The sequence below is a fragment of the Amphiura filiformis genome, chromosome 20, assembly GCF_039555335.1.
Source record: "Amphiura filiformis chromosome 20, Afil_fr2py, whole genome shotgun sequence".
Taxonomy (NCBI): domain Eukaryota; kingdom Metazoa; phylum Echinodermata; class Ophiuroidea; order Amphilepidida; family Amphiuridae; genus Amphiura; species Amphiura filiformis.
Window position 1 is genome coordinate 200,798 of NC_092647.1, and position 20,434 is coordinate 221,231.

The 20,434-nt window shown below is 38.6% G+C and overlaps 2 protein-coding genes across 2 annotated transcripts in view; one reads left to right on the plus strand and one right to left on the minus strand.

The window, feature by feature from the left end:
• The window catches only part of LOC140142984 (NADPH oxidase 5-like), a 29,798-nt gene extending 9,809 nt beyond the window's left edge, over positions 1–19,989 (minus strand). The window contains exons 1-6 of the mRNA XM_072165009.1: positions 19,512–19,989; positions 16,363–16,510; positions 15,203–15,413; positions 14,451–14,653; positions 12,176–12,376; positions 10,718–10,890 (exon numbers count right to left, since the gene is read on the minus strand). Coding sequence (XP_072021110.1) covers positions 10,718–10,890; positions 12,176–12,376; positions 14,451–14,653; positions 15,203–15,413; positions 16,363–16,510; positions 19,512–19,604 — 1,029 coding nt within the window. The 5' untranslated portion in view covers positions 19,605–19,989. The remainder of the gene's footprint in view (positions 1–10,717; positions 10,891–12,175; positions 12,377–14,450; positions 14,654–15,202; positions 15,414–16,362; positions 16,511–19,511) is intronic.
• LOC140141872 (uncharacterized) lies at positions 101–9,396 on the plus strand. Its single transcript, XM_072163742.1, is given in 3 exon segments — positions 101–432; positions 7,117–8,162; positions 8,165–9,396. Coding segments are annotated over 2 exon segments (1,740 nt in total). The 5' UTR covers positions 101–432; positions 7,117–7,118; the 3' UTR covers positions 8,861–9,396.
• Positions 19,990–20,434: the final 445 nt, after the last annotated feature.

A 20,434-nucleotide genomic window follows, 5' to 3' on the forward strand; every position in this document is an offset into this window, starting at 1 on the left:
GTCAATCGATCTTTACGTTGATAAGATTTTAGAACAATGATAAGTATGATCAGAAAAGATATCAGGAAGTTTATATAGTATCACTTTGTTTACAGTCGGTGTTTGCGGCATTCATAGACTTTGAAGACAATGCCCACATGTTATTCAGTAGCCACTCCGTACTAGCTTCATTGCATCTTCTCAGGTATAAGGTATACCAACTACTTTCGAAACTCAGCAAAAATGATTTTTCTAGCTCATCAAGTTTCAGCTGAGACTCGGGTTTCAGGATCAGTGAGTGGATTCCACTTTTGTTTCAAGCACTAATCAGAAGAAATTTGAAGGTCCTGATTGATATAATTCGACAAGTGGGCAGAAAGCGATCTCCTACGGAAATACGTTAAACTGGACATCAGGCCTGCTGGACATCCCGTATCAATTCAAGTACATGAAGTAAGTTGCATTAAGGTTTGACACTATTTTAAATTTAAAGTGTTGCGATTTGGTAGTTCACAGCCCCGTTCACAGCATCTTGCGAATGGTAGTCAGCTTTGGCAAAAATCGCATTGCTCATTTCAATAGCGAGTGTGTAGAAGATATACGTTTGTAGGTCCTGTGGTTCTTGAGTTATGTTGTAGGAGGGCTGAAACAAGTTACATAAACGTACATAGGCCTAACTCATTAAAATCAAGCAAGGTTTGAAAGTATGGTTTGTAGAATAAACTTTTGCAAAACATTTTTCAATAATACACTAAGCCAAAAAAGAAACTTATAATTTTTCACAAGGTCATAACTTAAAATCCTGTCTATCAAAATTAACCAAAATTACACACAAGATTGCCTCAATACTGTACTCTAAACACATGTCAGTAACTATGCAGTTGTCCAACTGACACAACAGCAAAATGCACTGACATTCAACACATTCTTGGACCACATTCACAGCGCAAAAGATTTCTTTGGCTGTGTTCCAATTATTCGCCTGTGAATGTGATTCCGGAAGCTGTTCCGTGTAAGTGCATTTTACTGTTGTGTCAGTTGGACAACTGCTTGGTTACTGACATGTATTTAGAGTAGAGTATTGAAATAATACTGTGTGTAATTTTTGTTCATGTACAGGCGAATAATTGGAACCCAGCCAAAGAAAATCTGTTGCGCTGTGAATGTGGTCCAGAAAGGTGTTGCATGTCAGTGTATTTTGCTGTTGTGTCAGTTGTATAACTGTTTGGTTACTGACCAGTGTTTAGAGTAGAGTATTGAAGTAATCCTGTGTGCAATTTTTATTCATCTTTATGGAGAGGATTTTAAGATATGACCTTGTGAAAAATTATAAGTTTCTTTTTTGGCTTAGTGTATATTGATTTACATAATTAAAATAGATATTTTTGGCTACTTCGACCAACTGTACCTTGTCTACCCTTAAATATTGAATTTCTGCAGGGGTGGGGTGCATTTTAGGCATATACTGTATTATGTATTAGGCCTAGAAAGAAATGACAAACGCGATTAACGGCTGTATCATCGAGATAATATTTATGGCTCTAGAATAGGAAAGTGACGTACGATGCATACCGGGGTATATACGACTTGTAACGGGTCTATATCGGTGCAGGACTTTCCCAAACAAGGGGTCATTCGGCGCATGAAGCTAGGGTCATTTAGATGTGGACCGTGCTAAACATTGGGGTCATGCGGTATTTTCAATTTCAAAATTATAATTGGTGCTGTGTCATGTATTGGGGACCAAACAAAGGCATAATGTTTAGGTAATTAGCCCTAATCAAGTATCATTAGCCCTATAATCAACCCGGGATAATCAATTCAATATTTTTAACAGAGCATTTTCAAAATACATCATGAGCCACCTTAATGGGTGAGAGCATAACGTCCCCATTTTACACGTAACACGTGAAAGCCCTATTTTTTGGCGAATGAAGATATTTAGAGGTTGCACATGATTCCTGCACAATGCAGTGGATTTTTTTTTGGAGGAGGGCGTATCTTCAATATACGGATGGTCAAAATTGTCATTTTGATGTGGACCGTGCTAAACATTGGGGTCATTAGGTGGTATTTTCAATTTTAAAATTATAATTGGTCCTGTGTCATATACTGGGGTACCAAAAAAGGTGGTTTTGTTATATAAATTTTGATGTGCAACATGGATTTCAATAAAACACTGTCTCTTGAGTATTCTTTCACTTAGAAGATACATTTATAGGTCTTAAATTGAAGCAAGTTTATTCTATATTAGTCATGTACAATCCTGTTTTAATATTATTATTAATTACTTTTTGATGACGTTTGAAATGAAATGTGCAAAGGGTGGTTGCGGATTAGGGGAGGCGGATCATGGTAAGGAACTTATATCGTAAATTTGATCTACCGCCCCCCATTAAAAATTTAAATCTAGTAAATAAATGTGTAAATGAACCCCTAAACCAAGTTAGTAAATAAATACAGGTCATTTAAAAGAATAATACTTGCTTAGAATTATTGTAAATGTGAAAATAAGAGGGAGGGGGTCAAATACCCACCAACTTTGTGAGATATTTTTTTGCCCGCACTCTCTCATTTTTTGTTAGAATTGTTTTATGTGTCAAAATACTCAGGAGGATGAACCACTTCATGAGACCTGATAGGTAAAATAATTGAAACATTGGTTTCCACTTTTTTACTATGTATGTTACCCCAGTTTATGACACAGTACCAATTACTAAAATCAAGGTGAGTTTGTTCATACACATGTATACCGGGCCAGTGTGCGATAAGTGCGCTAAATTGTGCAATTAGTGTCCAATTTTAATTCGCCAGCGAAGTGTTACGTAGTTTTAGGTATAATCCTATTATCACTATGTCAACTGGATCACGCTTTTTTGAGTTTTGCACCACGATCAAAATGATCGCAACACAGAGTCTATGGCATTGGCATGTACTACCAGGGATATCAATATCAAAAGGTGCGTGATCCAGTTAAGGTAGGCCCAGCAAGGAGTTATGTAAGGCCAAAAAAAAAGGTTTGTCTCCAAGCTTGCGTGCGCATTTGTAAAATCACGCAATTTGACAAAAAAAGAAATGCGGATTTTTTTTATTTCAAAATTTTTTTTTTTTTTTTTTTTCCAGAAAAATACCAAACAATAATATAAAAAAATACGATTATTTTAAAATTTAACAGACCACTTCGGTGCAAACCCTCACCCAACGCCACCTACTCTACTGTTTTAGACCATTTAAATTTATCATCCCTCTAATCATAGAAAATCCGCCAATCCTGTTCTGATCCAACAGCAAGCTATATCCATGTTCTCTGGGCAGGGCAGTCACTGCACTAGGGACATGTTGTGTTTTATGCATGGAATGGTATGAATTGTTTAAAAAGGAATGCAACGCAGTCTACGCCACCTCACCACACTCGTCTGGTTATATAATACGGTCTAAAAAATTGCGGTGGGATCAAAAATATTTGCTAAGCTTATAATAACATTTGGACATTTCCAGCTAGTTATTTTTAATGGGGTTTCTTAACATGGAGTAGCCTATAGCATTTTGCCAACTTGTTTGACACATCCATAACATGATGACACTATATTAGATACAACTATGACGATTTTTTTTTCGGAAAAGAATATCTTCAATACGAAAGGTCAAAATTTTCAAATGATGGACGGAATTTCCTCCCAGCCATACACTTTTAGGACTTTAAAAAGCAAAAATAGAAATGCATGTATATTAAAACCGTGCGTCAGATTTGCTTGAAACAAAGGCATTCAGTATTAACCCAGTGGCGGATTTAAGCTGTCAGCAAGTCAGCAAGTGCTGACCCGTGCTGACAAGGCCCCCTTGTTATTTTGGCCAAAGGGCCCCCCCTGCTTTTTTTTTTTTTTTTTTTTTTTTTGCTTTTTTAATTGTTTTCTACAAGGTTCAAAGGTGCGGTTGGTAGAATAGTACTGAAAAGGTTATATATATGCCCGTGCATGCAAGAGGACATTCTATTTATGCCAGTAGGCCTATTTATGATTCTTAAAAGGTTTCATTTTGCCCGTTTTGGACCCAGCAAGAGGTCAAAGATCAAGGGCCCCAGGGGCCAAATTTAATATTCGGGAATACAATTTCTCACAATACAAGTAGGTCATCTATAGTATGGGCCCAGGGCCCCCAATGTTAGATGTTAGATATAAGGGTATCATCAAAGCTGGCTCTAAAACTACAAAGGACCCCGTATGTGGACGGCGGCCTAAAGGTCTTTCCTCTTAATTTGGCCAATTTTGGCCCAGCAGATATCCAAGATCAAGAGTTCCCGGGGGCCCAAATGTCAATACAAAGGACCATTCGTTTCTCAATTACTATTTATGGGTACATGAGAGCTCCAAATGTGAACTATTATTGGCCCACTTGGCCCTTTGTTTTAAGTTTAACATTTGCGGCCCTCTGCCCCAGGGCCTAAATGTTTAAAAAAGTAATTCAAAGCAAAATATAACAGTTCATGGTTCTGAGTTGGTACACCCAGCACTTGGGCAGTGTACCTTTCATGGGTACATGAGCCCCATAATGTCAAATATTATGGGCTACAGGACCCAGATGGGCCCAGGGCCCCCAAAATTGCCCTGTGCATTTTCCTTTTTAGACCTAAACACCATGTTTTGGGCCAAAATAGGGTAAAATTTTGCCCGCGCAAAGCGCACTGGCCCTATATAGCAAAATTCACCTTCATTTTGGGCTAAAACAGACTAAGGTGCATAGGTGTAGATCCGGTGGGGTATATTGGGGATGGGGGATAAATCCCGCTTGTGCACCATGTTTTAACAGTTTAGTTTCAAAATGGCAAAATTTTTCGCGCGCATTTGTACCATAAAAATGTTTTCTCGCCAAAATGTCCTGGATTTCAGAATTTTTCCAACCCCATCCCCCTAATGTCAAAATTCACGCGTACATGTACTAACGTATTAGCTTCCTATTCCCTGAGGTCAGATTTATTATGATATTAAAACTGATTCTGAACCTTAATCTGGGATTTTGCTTGCTTGACTATCAAGCAAAAACAGAAAAGGAAATATTCCTTGTTCTTTAGTACCTACCGTTTAAACTCTCACAAATCTTATAAACCCCGATTTGGGTATAGAATATTGTGAATTTGGAAATTTTCGCGCGCTTCGCGAGAAATTTACCAAATGTACATCAACTTTTACTTCAAATAGTATGAAAAGAAATGTATATTTGCGCGCTACGCGCACATATCTCATAACATTGCGCCGAACTAATGCTCAATGTCCATTTTTTCTTGCCCTCCTCCCGACGAAAAAAAAATCAGGAACGCTCCGAGTCAACTCTTTACTATTGGCCCCCGGGATATTTTGCTGACAGGGCCCTTTTCCTTAAATCCGCCTCTGTATTAACCCTATTTTCAAAATGCCTCATGAGCCACCTTAATGGGTGAGAGCATTTTGGTGTCCCCATTTTACACGTGAAACCATTTTGCACATGATACCTGCACACTGCAGTGGATTTTTTGGGAAAAGGGCATATCTTCAATATAGATAGTCAAAATTGTCAAATGATGCACGGGTTTTCCCCGGGGCACTCAATTTTTTTTGGTAGGGGTGTGCCACCGCCAGTTTCGAACTTGAGGTCTAAGGAACTGATCGGCCAGCCAAAAAGGAGGGTCTAGGGAACTGATCGGCCGGTCAAAAGGGGGTCTCGGAAACTAAACCCGCAGGTCAAACCAGGGTTCAATTTTGTTGCGTTAAAAAAAAAAAAAAAACATTACATAAAAGCCCACCATAAAAACAAACCCACAAGAATGATTTTTTTCAGTGCCGAAAAGAAAAACATTTAGACTACATTGAACTGCCATGCTTATACATGAGATGATTGAGTGAAGTGTGCTGAATTTGACAGCCAAGCCATTCCACTCCCGATTTCACTAGACCAGTAGATCGTAAATTACCTTTTAATTCATTGTTTATGGAGAGCTGCAAGGATGTGTACATAATTATTTAAGGTACTTTTCCTCATATTAGGCAATTTTATTCCCAAAAGAGATCTCAAAATCATTTATTTCTAGCTAAATGTTCACGTCGCGATCGACAGGCACTCGGCAGTGCTGCAATGTTTATAAACAGTCAACCAGTGTTGCCACTAAGGAAGGGAAGGAACCCAAAGTTCACCTTATTCCTTACAATGTGTTTCAATGGGGAAGAAATTAATGGAAAATTCCCTTTGAAGTTTTTGGGCTCGCAAAAGTAGCTTTTGGGTCTGCTTTTGGGCTTGAAATAGTAGGACAGAAAATACGCCTCTCATGCCAATGAGAGCGGAAATCGATGATCTGAGGGTCTATGGAACGGCTAGAAAATTTTTGGGGCTTCAGAGCGGGCAAACAATGAATTCAGAGGGTCTAAGGAACGGCCAGCGGCTCTGACAAAGGGGTCGTCGCCGCGGTACATACCCGTATAGCTGGGAAATGTGAGTGCCCCCCGGGGGTTTTCCTCCCACCTATACACTTTAAGTGCAAATCATTAGATTTATAAAGACCAGTTCACTTCAAGGACAGTTAATATCAAAAATATAAAATTTTAATAATTTGAAATAGAATTTGCATATAATCATGAATTTCATAAAATTTAAATTATTTGATATCAGAAGGATACTCTTATTCATGTAATTTCATATTTCTGATGGGCTCCAGACCTGCCAACCTACCGAAGCCAGAAAGAGGGACATTGAGGCCAAAACCTTGTACATGTACACCAACCAGGTACCAACAAATTCAAAGACTTGAGGTGTGCAATACTTTCAGAATTCAGGGAAGGTTTTGCAGGTCTAAATTTTAAAATTTATCACAATAGACTACAGAGAATGCCATAACAAAATTTTAAAGTGAAATTTGCATCATTTTCTGCTGTTCTTATATTTAAATTTGCTATCACTGAAATTTTCAGAAAGCAGGACTGTCCCTCTATTTAACTTTGGAAAACCCTAAATTAGGGACAGTCCCTCAAAATGAGGGACAGTTGGCAGGTCTGGTGCTCTCATGTCCCATAAAAAAATCCGTATATACGTTGCTAGCGATCCGATTCCTGAACAAATTACAAATTTAAGAAATAAGTAAAGATGGTCTAGTAACTATATTATTCGTTTCAGAAATGCCTCCAAGAAGACCACGAGAATGGGACTATCTGATGCCTCACGTGTGTAAATATTGCAGACGAAGGTTCTATAATGATAACTATCGATACCTGCGTCATCTACGTAATCATGAGCTGTGGATTCGTGCATACTGGTATGACTATAAGAAGAAGTTGATACCAATACCGAGACGAAAGAAAAACGTCGCCGGTGATGGCCGAAGAGATGGCTTCCTGACATCATCATCTCTTGGCATTTATATTAAGGACCATTGCACGGCTGTAACGGGTTCAACAACCAAGAAAACGAAGGAGCCCGACTTGATACACTCAGGAGCCATGAAAACACATGAAAGTATTCATATCAAAGAGAAGCCTTACAAATGTCAATACTGTAATAAAGGCTTCACTGTGTCAAGCAACTTGAAAACGCATGAAAGAATCCATACCAAAGAGAAGCCTTATATTTGCCAATACTGCAATAAAGGCTTCATACAGTCATTTAGCTTGAAAACACATGAACGAATCCATACCAAAGAAAAGCCTTATAAATGTCAATACTGTAAGAAAGGCTTCACTGTGTCAAGTCACTTGAAAAAACATGAACGAACTCATACTAAAGAGAAGCCTTATATTTGCCAATACTGTAATAAAGGCTTCACTTATTCAAGTAGCCTGAAAGCACATGAACGAATCCATAGCAAAGAGAAGCCTTATAAATGTCAATACTGTAATAAAGGCTTCAAACAATCGGGTAACATGAAATCACATGAACGACTTCATACCAGCTACAAACCCTATAAGCCACATAAATGTCAATATTGCAACAAAGGCTTCGCTGCGTCTAGTAACCTGAAAATACACGAACGAATTCATACCAAAGAGAAACCCTACCTATGTCAATACTGTAATAAAGGCTTCACAACACCTGGTAACTTGAAATCACATGAACGAATCCATACGAAAGAGAAACCTTATAAATGCCAATACTGCGATGAATGCTTCTTACGGTCTGGTCACTTGAAAGTACATGAACGAACTCATAAGAAAGAAAGCATCATAAATGCCAACACTGCGGCAAATGCTTTACGCAGTCTGGTTATTTGAAACTACATGAACGAGTTCATACCAAAAAGATTCCTTATTCATGCAAATACTGCAACAAATGCTTCACAAGGTCTGATCACTTGAAATTACATGAACGAATTCATACGAAAGAGAAGCCTTATAAATGTCAGTATTGTGATAAAGGCTTCCCTTGTTCAAGTAACCTGAAAGTACATGAACGAATCCATACCAAAGAGAAGCCTTATAAATGCCAATACTGCAATAAAGACTTCATACGGCCTGCTCACTTGAGATCACATGAACGAATTCATACCAAAAAGAATCCTTACATATGTCATACAAAAGAAAAACCTTATATTTGCCAATATTGTAATAAAGGCTTCACTCTGTCATTTGCCTTGAAATTACACGAACGAATCCATACTAAAGAGAAGCCTTATTCATGCAAATACTGCAACAAATGCTTCACAAGGTCTGATCATTTGAAATTACATGAACGAATTCATACGAAAGAGAAGCCTTATAAATGTCAGTATTGTGATAAAGGCTTCCCTTCTTCAAGTAGCCTGAAAGTACATGAACGAATCCATACCAAAGAGAAGCCTTATAAATGCCAATACTGCAATAAAGACTTCATACGGTCTGCTCACGTGAGATCACATGAACGAGTTCATACAAAAGAGAAGCCTTAGGTATGTCAACACTGCAATAAAGGCCGAAACCTATGTGTAAATTCTGCCATAAAAGTTTCACATCACTAAGTTGCGTGAAAATACACGCAAGAAATTATACCAAGGAGCATCGAGTATAATGATGTCAATTCTGGGTTGCCCCTTGTGTAATTTTTGTACAGACTTTAGGGCCTAGGGCCTAAAAAATCATTTGATTGGCGTAACATAAAAACAAAAATAGGGTATAGGTAGGCAGGGATCTTTTTTCAAAAAAGTCTAGGGTCGGGCCTACTTTACTTTTTAGGGTCGGTCGGGTAGGCCAATCAAACAATTTGTGTAGGCCTATAGTCAGCTGATAGTGTAAGAACATTTTCAATGCTGAATCAAATATTTGTTATTTTTGATCGGTTTCAAGTCAATTTTTATCTTCCGGAGAATGTTTAATGACAGGAAAAAATCGCCGTCTAATATTCGATGTCGATTGCCTTTTTCGTCATCATACGGAATAGAATTATGGTAATTTTGTGCTAAGAAAAAAAAATTAAAATCAATAAACGTGACAGATATTTGGAAAAATAGTTTTTTGACTAGTTTTGCACAAAAAAAAACGAATTAGTAATTCGTTCAACGAATTAGTAATTCGTTCAACGAATTCTTAATTTGTTTGAACAAATTGTTAAAATATATTAAAAAAAATTGTGCTGTAAAATATGTTTTTAATGTCACCTTAGGCACCGTAGAATATAGTGTATTTTTTTTAATAAGGGAAGTCGGTGACCCCTTTTGAATTATTTTGTTAGATTTGTGATCCGCAATGATATCGACTTTGTATAGGTAGTAATATTAAATCTGATACTAAAATCTCAGTTTTGGTGAAGACAAGTGCATGGGGGTGAGGCTGTTGATCTGGTTAAGGACTAGTAGACCTTTAAAAGAATGTTGACGATGTGTGTTTATTCTGTTGCAACGTGAAGAAGTTTTATGGTTTTAAACAAAGGCTTAAAACATCTTTGCATACAATTCGACCTTTGATATAAGTAATAAGCAAAGGATGAGGAGAAAAGGGCAATGGACGGAGACAAATTACGGTACGGAGGTTGAAAGACCACTGCAATATAATCGAAGAACACTAATTTCTTAACCTATAAATAGTTCTGTTTTTGTCTCATACCTCATGTTGGGTATGACAGAATAATTGTTTAAATACCGGGTTAAATACTACACATGTATGGACCTATTTATGGCCACGATAATAACTGCCCTGACATTTTTCATTTTTAGTAATTTGATATTGTGAATTTCTATGCATGTATCAAGGAAAAAATATCGTTTAATAAACTCATAAAGATTGTCAAAAGAAAACGTTTACGACGGATTGTTTGTTATTATTGTCTTGTGTAATCATGTTGTGAGTTCAAAGGCTTTTTTCATCTTTGCACATAATTCGGTCTTTGGTCATGTTGGGTATAACAAAAAAAAAATTGAAAAAAGTTATATTGTTCTAGTTGTGTATGTGTGTGTGTGTTTTGTTTGTTTGTTTGTTTTTTTACATAATAAGTTTAACATATCTTCCATGGATTTCAATGTGAAATCCATATTTCCATGAATTTCAAGTGAAATAGTCCAGCTTAGCCCAGTAATTGAAATGCCTGTGACTCTTGTTCATTTCCCGGTGGAAGCAAATATTTAGAAAAAATGTCTCCATCCGCTTTTTTTTTACTGCATTTGAATTTTTTGGGCAGTTGAAGTGCTGCAGTGAATAACATCACTAACAGCTGCTCCACTTTCAATATCCGCACCCCCTTCCACTTTTCCAAAATCAGCCCCCCCTTTCAAAAAAATATTTATCTTGGTTACGGGCCTAGGTGGGTAGAATACCTTAAAATGCCGATGTCGTATCCATGGGATAGATCCAAATACCATCAAGAAAAGTATGATGAACAGCAGCCATCCAGTAAGATAAGCAGTACCCCAAAGATATCCCACATGAGAATGCCATAGGAATAGATACTCGAGTATCTTCACGAAGGGGTCATCGCGACAGATCACCACTGTGGAATAGAAGTATATTACGATATTAGGCAACGGGGAAAAACTGCTCTTTTTTCCTGGAAGAGGGCTAAAAAATCCCCGGCAGCTTGAAAAAGTCGATTTAAAAATCAAACCGTAAACCTTGAAAAGTCGAATCGAACAAAATTGGCAAATATATTTTGAAAATGTTTCCAAAACCATTTAGTCAAAATCGTCCACTTCGGCCAAAAACCGGCTGATTTTAATTGCATAGGCTACAGCTAAAAAAAATAATTAAAATCCCCAAAACGCAAAATCTGGGCGTCGTCAGGCCGATAGCTTTTTTTCCGTCGGCTAGAGGTCCGTTCATACTACCACCGCATTTGCGATACGCGATGCGCTGCTTTGCGCTGCCGATATATCGATTACTTTTGCCGCAACTCGTCGCATTTCCAAGTTATAAAATCGCAATGCAGTAGTTTGCAGGACGATGCAGTGCGGCAACTCGCCGTATCGCAAATCAACGCATCGCAAATGCGGTGGTAGTATGAACGGACCTTAACGCTGTTGTTTTGATATCGATGCGGTGACATCAATTTGTATAAACAAAGGTGAGGGAATAATAGACTATCGACATGCTTGAGCAAACAGCATGAAAACCACTTTAGATTTAGTAAAATGTAAACCCTAAAATCTTTCTGCTTTTTTTTTTTGCGGAGGAATGGAAAGAAGGCATGAAGAAAGGAAGATGAAAGAGAAACGTTAAACACCTTTTCTCTACGGGTCCTGTTTTTTAAGCCCCGGACGCTTAATTCTTTCTGCAACCATAATGGGCCGCAATATATCACTAACCGCATAGTCCGAGGCAAGGTTCATTATTGTCAGGGTTAGGGTCTTAGGGTTAGGGTCTTATGGTTAGGTTTAGGGTAAGGATTAGGGGTTAGGGTTAGGGTTAGGGTTTAGGGTTAGTGTTAGGGTAAGGGTTAGGGTTAGGATTATACACCTAGAGAAGGTCGAGGAGGGTTAATAGAATAATACAATAGAGATAATTCCGCAGGTAATTCCGTCGCATCTATTCATAGATCATACAAATGGCCAGGACAAATGGATGAACAAAAGGGCTATGTATGAATAGATGCGACAGGATTACTCTATTGTATATATTATTCTATTAACCCTCCTCGTCTTTGCATCTTCTCTAGGTGTTAGGCGGCTTTTATTTGCACAATCGGGCGCTCAAAACACCAGGTTGGTGCTAGCGGGAAACCAAAGATGGCTGACCAAATCCTGACCATGGCTTGGCTCGTTGGATTCGTCTATACTTACAAACGTTGCAAATGTGACAAAAGGTATGGATAATCGCGTACATCCCAATGTTGACGCCAACCAAACGATGAAAGAAGATCTGCTGATCAAGAGGCAGAATCTTGGCCAGGCACGTGCCGCGTAGATAGGTGAACATTATGCGCAGTGTGAGGAGCAGAATAAAGGCACAGTTGAAATTCAAAGCCATACCACAACCACGTGCTGAAAAAAAATTTAATGTAAATATAGGTAGGTCTATCGTACAAAATAGAGGTTTGCTTTTACTATAGTCTGACGAGTAGGACCTGATTCTTTTTTGGCCACAGATCATCTACATTTATATTGCTCAATAAAGATGAACCGCGAAAGCCCACCAACCACGAAAGGCCACAACCGCGAAACCGGGCGAGGAAAAATTTCATCTTCTGGAGTTCATCTTTATTGAGTAATATAAATGGTCTGTGGCTAAAAAAAACAGGTCCCACTAGTCGGGACTATTTTGTTATTGTATCGAGGAATGCATTCGTTTCCAACCTCTTCGAATGCAAAGACACTAAGTTCTGAGATTCCTGAATAAAAATCCCTTTAAAAGGGAGTACCCAGGCCGTACGGAGGTCACATGACTGCACAACCCCCCCCGGACTACCCCACCTTGGCTCCACATAGCTGCAAAAGAGGTAGGCAGTGTATGCAGTAAGCCTATATAAAACACGGGTCTTCTGATCAGTCAAGAAGGTGGTGATTCAACCCTGTTGAGTATCTGTGATTTTTGTGAGTGAGAATGTTTCACTGGCAAATGCTTAATTATTTTGATAAAAGTAGGCCTATATCAAACAATTTAAGTGGAATAACTTGCATGATGGGAGCAGGAGGATTTTTTACAATTAATTTAGTGTCCGATTATAATAGCAGACTTTAATAGTAGTAGTTTAATGGTTCCTTCTAATTCAGTCTGTGATGAGAACAACAATGCAATTCAAATCATAGATGTTTAAGAAGTGTGACCTCAGACCAGCCAGCCAGCTAGCCAAGTTCATGAATTAGTGGCCATGGCCATTCACTGGTCAACTTTCATATTGCAACATCATCCCTATATGTCAAAAAATAACTTCATAGGCTACAGAACAGCTGTACGAATAATTGTCATGGGGACTTGAATGAGGTTAATATTCCATCCATTCCCTGGGTAAAGTCAAGCACTACTGAATATAGTTTTATAAATTTTGTCATGGGGAGTGAGGTTAGTTTTTTAGTAGCCTGCAGATCCATTAGATACTCTGCATTATCCTGTAAAATAATTTTAATGAGGACGAAGCAAATGCATTCGGCTACTTCGTTTCAAAGTAGCCAATTTGGGTTCAAAGGACAAGGTCTAAACTGAATGTAATATCACCAGGCTGAAGCCTGGGTGAAAAAAGGTTCTAAATCTGTCTTCTACTAGTATAATGGATCTCTCAACGGTTTTGTGATGAACCAAAAAGGTTCTACAAATGCCAAAAACAGTTCTACAATGGGTTAAATAACACTAGTTAAGAACCTAAACGGTTCATTCAGTTTAAAGAATATTGTGCGTTCTATACAAAAAGCAGTGGCGTAACTCTTATGTGCTCTGGGGGCCGCGCCCCGGGCACCCGGGCTAAGGGGTACCCTTTCGACACGATAATACGTTGTTATAGGAGTGGAAACTTTAACCCACCATGCATAGAACTACTCATCATTTGGGTGCCCCCTTCAACACAAAATTTTCGCACGCTTCGCACGCTTCGCGCGAATTGCAACCGTCATTGAAATTTCTTTATTAACATGAAGTTCATTGAAACATGAAATAAATTTGATCTGAAACACTATTTGATCTGAAATACTAATTGCAGAGTAGGTCTATATCATATGGCTTTCTGCACCATGCAAGCGGCACCCGATCTAATTTGCACCCGGGCAGCCGGATTCAAAGTTACGCCACTGACAAAAAGATTATAATCTTAAAGGCCTTTTAAAACCTTGAATTCAGTGAGAGTGTATGCCTACTCTTAACGCTGCAAATTTGGTTTCCAGAAATTCCATGCAGGTATGCACCTCGGTATGCTCAATAATGGTTATCATGATGGTTAAAACTTTTTAAAGGAATTTTTCTTTGTTTTTGAAGAAAATATAGTTCTCTCTTCCCTCGCAAGTTTTAGCGCAGTATTTGTGAATAAGTATAATCTGAGACCGAATTAAAAAAGACTAGGGTGCGTCTGAAGTCACTGTCATTTAAACTCAACACGACCCTTAAATAAAATATTGATCACCAACTTACCCACGATGATAAACCAGCTGCTCTGTCTATAGTTGTAAGCACCGTAAGCAACAAATGCGACATTGACGATAAAATAGAGCAGCATGAAGACAACCTTACGTCGGTTGAACCACAGATAATCTGGTTTCAAATACCGAGGTCTTTCGAAGTGTCGAGATGGTTTCTTGGGTGCGTCTTTCCCGATGTCCGTCGTATCCGCAGATCTATTTAAAAAAAAAGGTCAAATACGTATAGGCCTACTTTCTCATTCAACATGCTCATCTGCTACGACACAGTTCAACCTCTATAGACTACTTCACATCATTGTTTATCAACCAATGCGAGGGACTGGTCTATCGATATGCTTGAACGAACCGCTACACACTGTTCAATGGCTTTCTTGTACTATGACATGTGGTGGGCGATTTATAATGCACGTGCCCTGAGCAAACTACCGTGCGTACGCACACTGCAGGGCATAAAACAATGGAAGTTGCCATAATTCGCTCGCATACGGTACTGCCGGGCAATGACGTCACATGTCAAGTGGTCTAGGTGAGGTTCCAAAGTTTGATATTGACTGTAACCAAAGATTGCCAGTTCTCCCCAGGTTCCCCCTGACGTTTCAGTAGTAACAGGGTCCCTGATGACTATCACGAGGAGCATTCACATGCAATCCATACCCAAATCTTACATTGTATACAGAATTCGGCGCTAATTGAACTCATTTCAGATCTTACAAAGTCGAGTCTCACAAAAAAAAATCAACTTACCCAGAGAATACTTCCAACAGTTTAGGATTCTGTTGTAGACCCATCATGACCTCCGCAACGCTGACAATAGTGTCATCCAGACCCCCGGAACAGCTGGCAAAGAGCGCTCCTCCTATTGCGTCCATCTTGTCGTCGTCTACGCAGATATTCATTGAGTGACACCAAGCCTCCAGGGCAGTTCGAAGCATCGCCATGTCTATTAAACCACTGCCTATAAATTAGGTAAAGGAAAAGACAATTTTCTGCTTATAAATAATCATTTGAGTATTATATTTTCGGCAAATGTCTTGTCCCCCTCCCCCGGCTGCTTGCTATTTTACATTTTAAGTACAATCAAGTGATTTGCTGAGGGACAAAATGTGTCAAAATTGCAATTGCAGCTGTGTTTTTCCCAACATGACGCGCACCAAACGTCAAACTAGCTATAGGGGCCTACAAGGCTGAGATAAAGCCCGATGTTTATGCAGGCGTTTCCCGTTGCTACAGACGTCCAGTGTTTGTTTTTCTCCACAGCGATTTTCCGTCGTTCGCTGGGACCTTCTTTTCATTCCCTGCGGGGCTTTTTTTTAAAACTTTATGAACGTCTTCTGAAGCGGAAGACCACAGTATGAGGAAAACGTGGACATTGTAGCCCCTCGGGAAGACGCTGACGGTAAATAAACCACTACGTCTGTCACAACGCGCGAACGGCGCCATACGAACATCGGAACGAACATGAAGGCGTCGGGAGTAAGCGGTCTTCCTGGTTGAAGGTATACGGGAATGTGCCACGGTTTTGGAGTACCTTATCCGCGATTTTGGTATATCGATGGGCACCGGGGATGGGCAGGTTTGTTAAGGGGGTGTGTTTAGGCAAAATTGCCATTAAACGTGCCCAATTTGGATAAATTTGAGTGCTAGAGTGCTATTTGGGTGCTTTTTGTGGAAAAAAATGTGTATACTGGTGGTTGTAAAAATATAGACCTATTTTAGAGAAATTCATCATCCGGAAGTCTGCGTGGCATATCCCGTACAAAAAATTTCGAAGACCCCAAGTCCCGGGCGTCTGTCACAACGAGAAAAGCCGCCACAGACCATGAAGACGTCGGAGTAGTATGTAAGCCCCGGATGTAAGTCTTACGTAACCCTTACTGTACATAATTAGATTTAAGATTATATACCTTCTACATCCACAACACGAAAAATATAGCGTAGCTGGTCAATAGCCGACAGCGAATCGAAAGCTCTCAGTCGGGTGTAAACACTTTGTAGCGGTATCGTCTCTCTGCCCTCAACGTCCAGGTGACGGAAAAGATTTACAACGAAAGACTAGGAGAAAAGATGGACGTTAAAAAAATATTAAAATAAGCATTAGAGCATTGGCTATCCAGAAAATATACGGACATCCATAATACTATGGTAATTTGTTTGTCGGTCCGTGTGGAGACACGCTTTGGTCCTGATGGAACCAGGCTCAAAGTCAAACAAAATGCTCAACAATTTGAAGCGATTACCTGCATTTGACGGCCATTTTGGGCGCCATTTTGAAAATACACTGACTCTTAAGACTTTTTTCTTTATATCAACTTGAGCTTATGATGGGCTAAGCTAAAATAGTTTGTTTGATTCATGGTCATTTATAGTGATTACCTGCATTTGGCGGCAATTTCGGACGCCATCTTGGACAACCACCCTTGGGGCCAGTTTATATTTTTAGGAGCATCCTGAAATAAGTTAGTTTGGTTCGGTTCTGGGGGGGGGGTGCAAAAGAGGTGCTTCTACAACCCTGGCGAAAAATGTTGCCACACCAGAGCGTTAATTGGACAACATCCTTCCCCGCTCCACTATTGCAATGTTGATTTGGACAAAATCGTCATAATTTTAAACTAACATTGATACATTAGATATGTCTACGTATTCATTCAGTTCTACGTGGCTCAGCGATAAAGGCGCCGACTCATAACCTACAGACCACGGGTTCGAATCCCCTTGTTAGTTTTGTTTAAATTAATACCATAAACGTTTGCCTAATGGCGCTATGAGCTCCCTTGACATAACTGGAATTTTAGACGCAAACTAAAAGTGTCCTTTCATAAAAGTCCCACCAGCAAATAAGGGCACATACCCTTAATTCTTGTTGGGATTTTAGAGGAGGAGCTCTCTATAAATGTTGTACATTACCTCTCCTGATCCTTCGTATTATTGTTGGTCTAACATTTAAACGTCATCATTCAAGCAATGTTGAAATTTTTTATACTATCTTCAGTAGACAGCATGTAATGGCGATTGAGAAGTCTTTTGACACATTTTGCATTATTTTGGCATCTTAATAGTTAATAATATAGGCCCTACACATAGACCGATCCGTGTGAAAATGATATGAAAAAAGTTATCTACGCATAATTGTAACCTTGATAAAGCGGACAGTATCCACTAAAAACCTGCGTCTCTGCGTGTAGCAGCAACTTGAAACGATTTTCCGTTTTTGATGTTTAACAGAAAATCATGCAGTTTAGAGCCCTAATTACAACTTGTGTAAAAGTTAGCGTATGGTGTTTTCAGTGACCATTCCTAAATAAACCAGGTTCTTTATCAAAAAATTTATTATGATTCAAAAGAACATTATTTACTCCCAAATCGTGTGCAATATGAAGCTCATACGACAAAAACGAAATTTAGATGAATTATTTTGCTTTGCATTCGGCTCAGACAACCCTGGCGTAATGAAAAACTATTGAACTGAAGGTAGGCCACTTTGATTCATGTATTCTGCAATGTCAAGTGGCTAGCAAATATAGGGATCATTTGAAAAAGTTGATCGAGGACAAAGTTTTCTTGGAAAAAAGACAATTTGCTTTTTTGTGTAGTCCCTGATTTGATTTAATTTTAATTTTATGCAGATTTCATATTGTAATAAAAATGAAAGAAAATAATCTCTCGATCCATGTTTTCAAGAAGAATACGAAAATCATTACAAACTATAAAAGTAAATTTACGTATGTATAGTAATAATATTGGTGATTTGATCAAAATGTGGTATTTTCAATACATTTTGTACAGAATAACATACATAAAAATTATAGGTATAGCAGTGGATGTGTGTCCATCGCTTTAACGTGCAAAGGATGATGGGCGCACGTCCTCTGCCCCTAAACGTGTACGGTAGGCCCTACCCATAATACATATGATTTACATGATTTATATCATGTGTATTATTAAGATTTAATTGTTCATGTGAATGTTACCTGTGTTAATATTTGAATAAATGGGTTTTTGATTTAAAAAAATATTTAAAAAAATAAAATAAAATGTGTACGCCGCAACAAACTTGGAGATTTCCAGAGGTGTATCGACCGGAGGAGGGAGGGGGAGGAAGTTGCTCCTCCTACAGGCTCAAAATACCGGTGCTCAAAAGTTGTAACGCGTATCTTCCTTCAGTTGTATACGCAGTAACTACAAATTTCAAACATTTAAGGACCATTTGATTTTGACCAATGGCACAGGGGCGTAGCCAGCTATCTTGGTGGGGGGGGCAAAATAAAATTTCAGGGGCACAGACGAAAAAACATTAGAGCTACATCATACAATACATCATGTACATAGAGACTGTATGTTTTCGAGCTTCCAAATTTCGTATATTTTACTAGACTCGCTTGCCAGTCCTATATACGCCGTACCTATGTATATTTTACACTATTTTTGCCCATTATGATGATGAAAAGGGCTTCATTGTATTTTACACTATTTTGGCCCATGATGGGGCTAAATTTGGGTAGAAAAGGGGCTCCCTGCCTCTTTTCTTTTGCCCTCCTGATTTTCTCTTTCATATTTTGTCAGAGTGGCACATTTTGTTTTCACTTGTGCCCCCCCCCCCTAGCTGGCTACGCTTTAAAATTGTATTTTTTCCGCATTTGTCCCGAAAAAGCCATTTTTTATACGATTTGGAAACTTTATCTCCCCCTTCCCGGTTCGGTGGCCCTAAATTTCTTTTTCACTTTACAATATCACAATTTGTGGCCTATTTCGTGTGAGTTCACGCAGTCCAAACCTGCAATAGGCCTATGCCTCCCCTCCCACCCACCTCCCAACCACTACTCTGCGCCACCCCTCTAGTAGAAGTAAAAACGGATACTATGGCGAGAGTTCTAGGGCTAATCCTCACACTTTCAACCGTTTCGCTCTACATGCTCAAACGTTGTTTGACATGGAAATATTCAGATAACTGCTGCGTTATCAGGCATGGTTATATTATAACTTATAGTGAGACCCTGTACTTTCAAGTGCAGTACTATTATATCATCGTAACATTATGTCGTATTTATAAGCTTACCTTGTCCAGTGGAAGAGCGAAAGCAAATTCCTCCGGCGTAATCTCCCTGTTGTATTGCCCGAGACACTTCTGAACATCCGACGACCACGGCATTTTAGGATATTAAATCAATGATGATTGTGATTTTTAGAGATTATGTTTATATTTTTTATTAATGTTTTCTGACATCTCATTTGTGAACACGTATACAGAAATCACTTTTGTACTTCCCGCAGGTCAAATTCGGGTCAATGAATTCAGGTCAAGTGTCAGCGGCCACAGTGTCGGTAAACTGAATACCGCCATCTATCGTTTTGATTGAGGTCTTTTAAGGTGGTTTTTATGGCTACGGTGTCATGCACAGATTTGGTTGAAAATAATACAGAATGTGTAGATGGGTGAGAAAAACTCACCTGCCATTTTTTTTTTCAAAAGAGCGTTTTTGACTTACGTAATTTTTTTGTGATTGGAAAACTCCATAGACTTTGTCCATGGAGTGTTTTTGGCATGTTGCCAAGTTCATCAAATCAGCCTAATTTATGAAAACAGATAATTTGTTTAAATGTGACTTTTTTCCTGTATACACACTGCATTAATCTGGTTTTTGATTTATGTTATTGCAAAAGGACAATGTTGTTGTTTTTTTCAAACTAGTGTTAGTACTTTTTTTTTCTTTAATTTTCTTGACTTTTTCTAGAAACACTAAATTACCTAAATTCTAGAATTTTTTTAACTAACTATAATATGTCCAATTTCAACCAACAAGGTGTCATGAAAGGTAATCAAATTTAGACGATTCTCTCGCCAGCTTTTTTTAATTTTAATTAAACACGTAAAAGTGTTTTTATTTTAAGTTATAGGTGTTTCTAAATTTCCCTAAAATCAAACATTTTGAAATTAATTTTCTAAAAAAATAAACACTTTATTAAAAAAGCTGGTGAGAG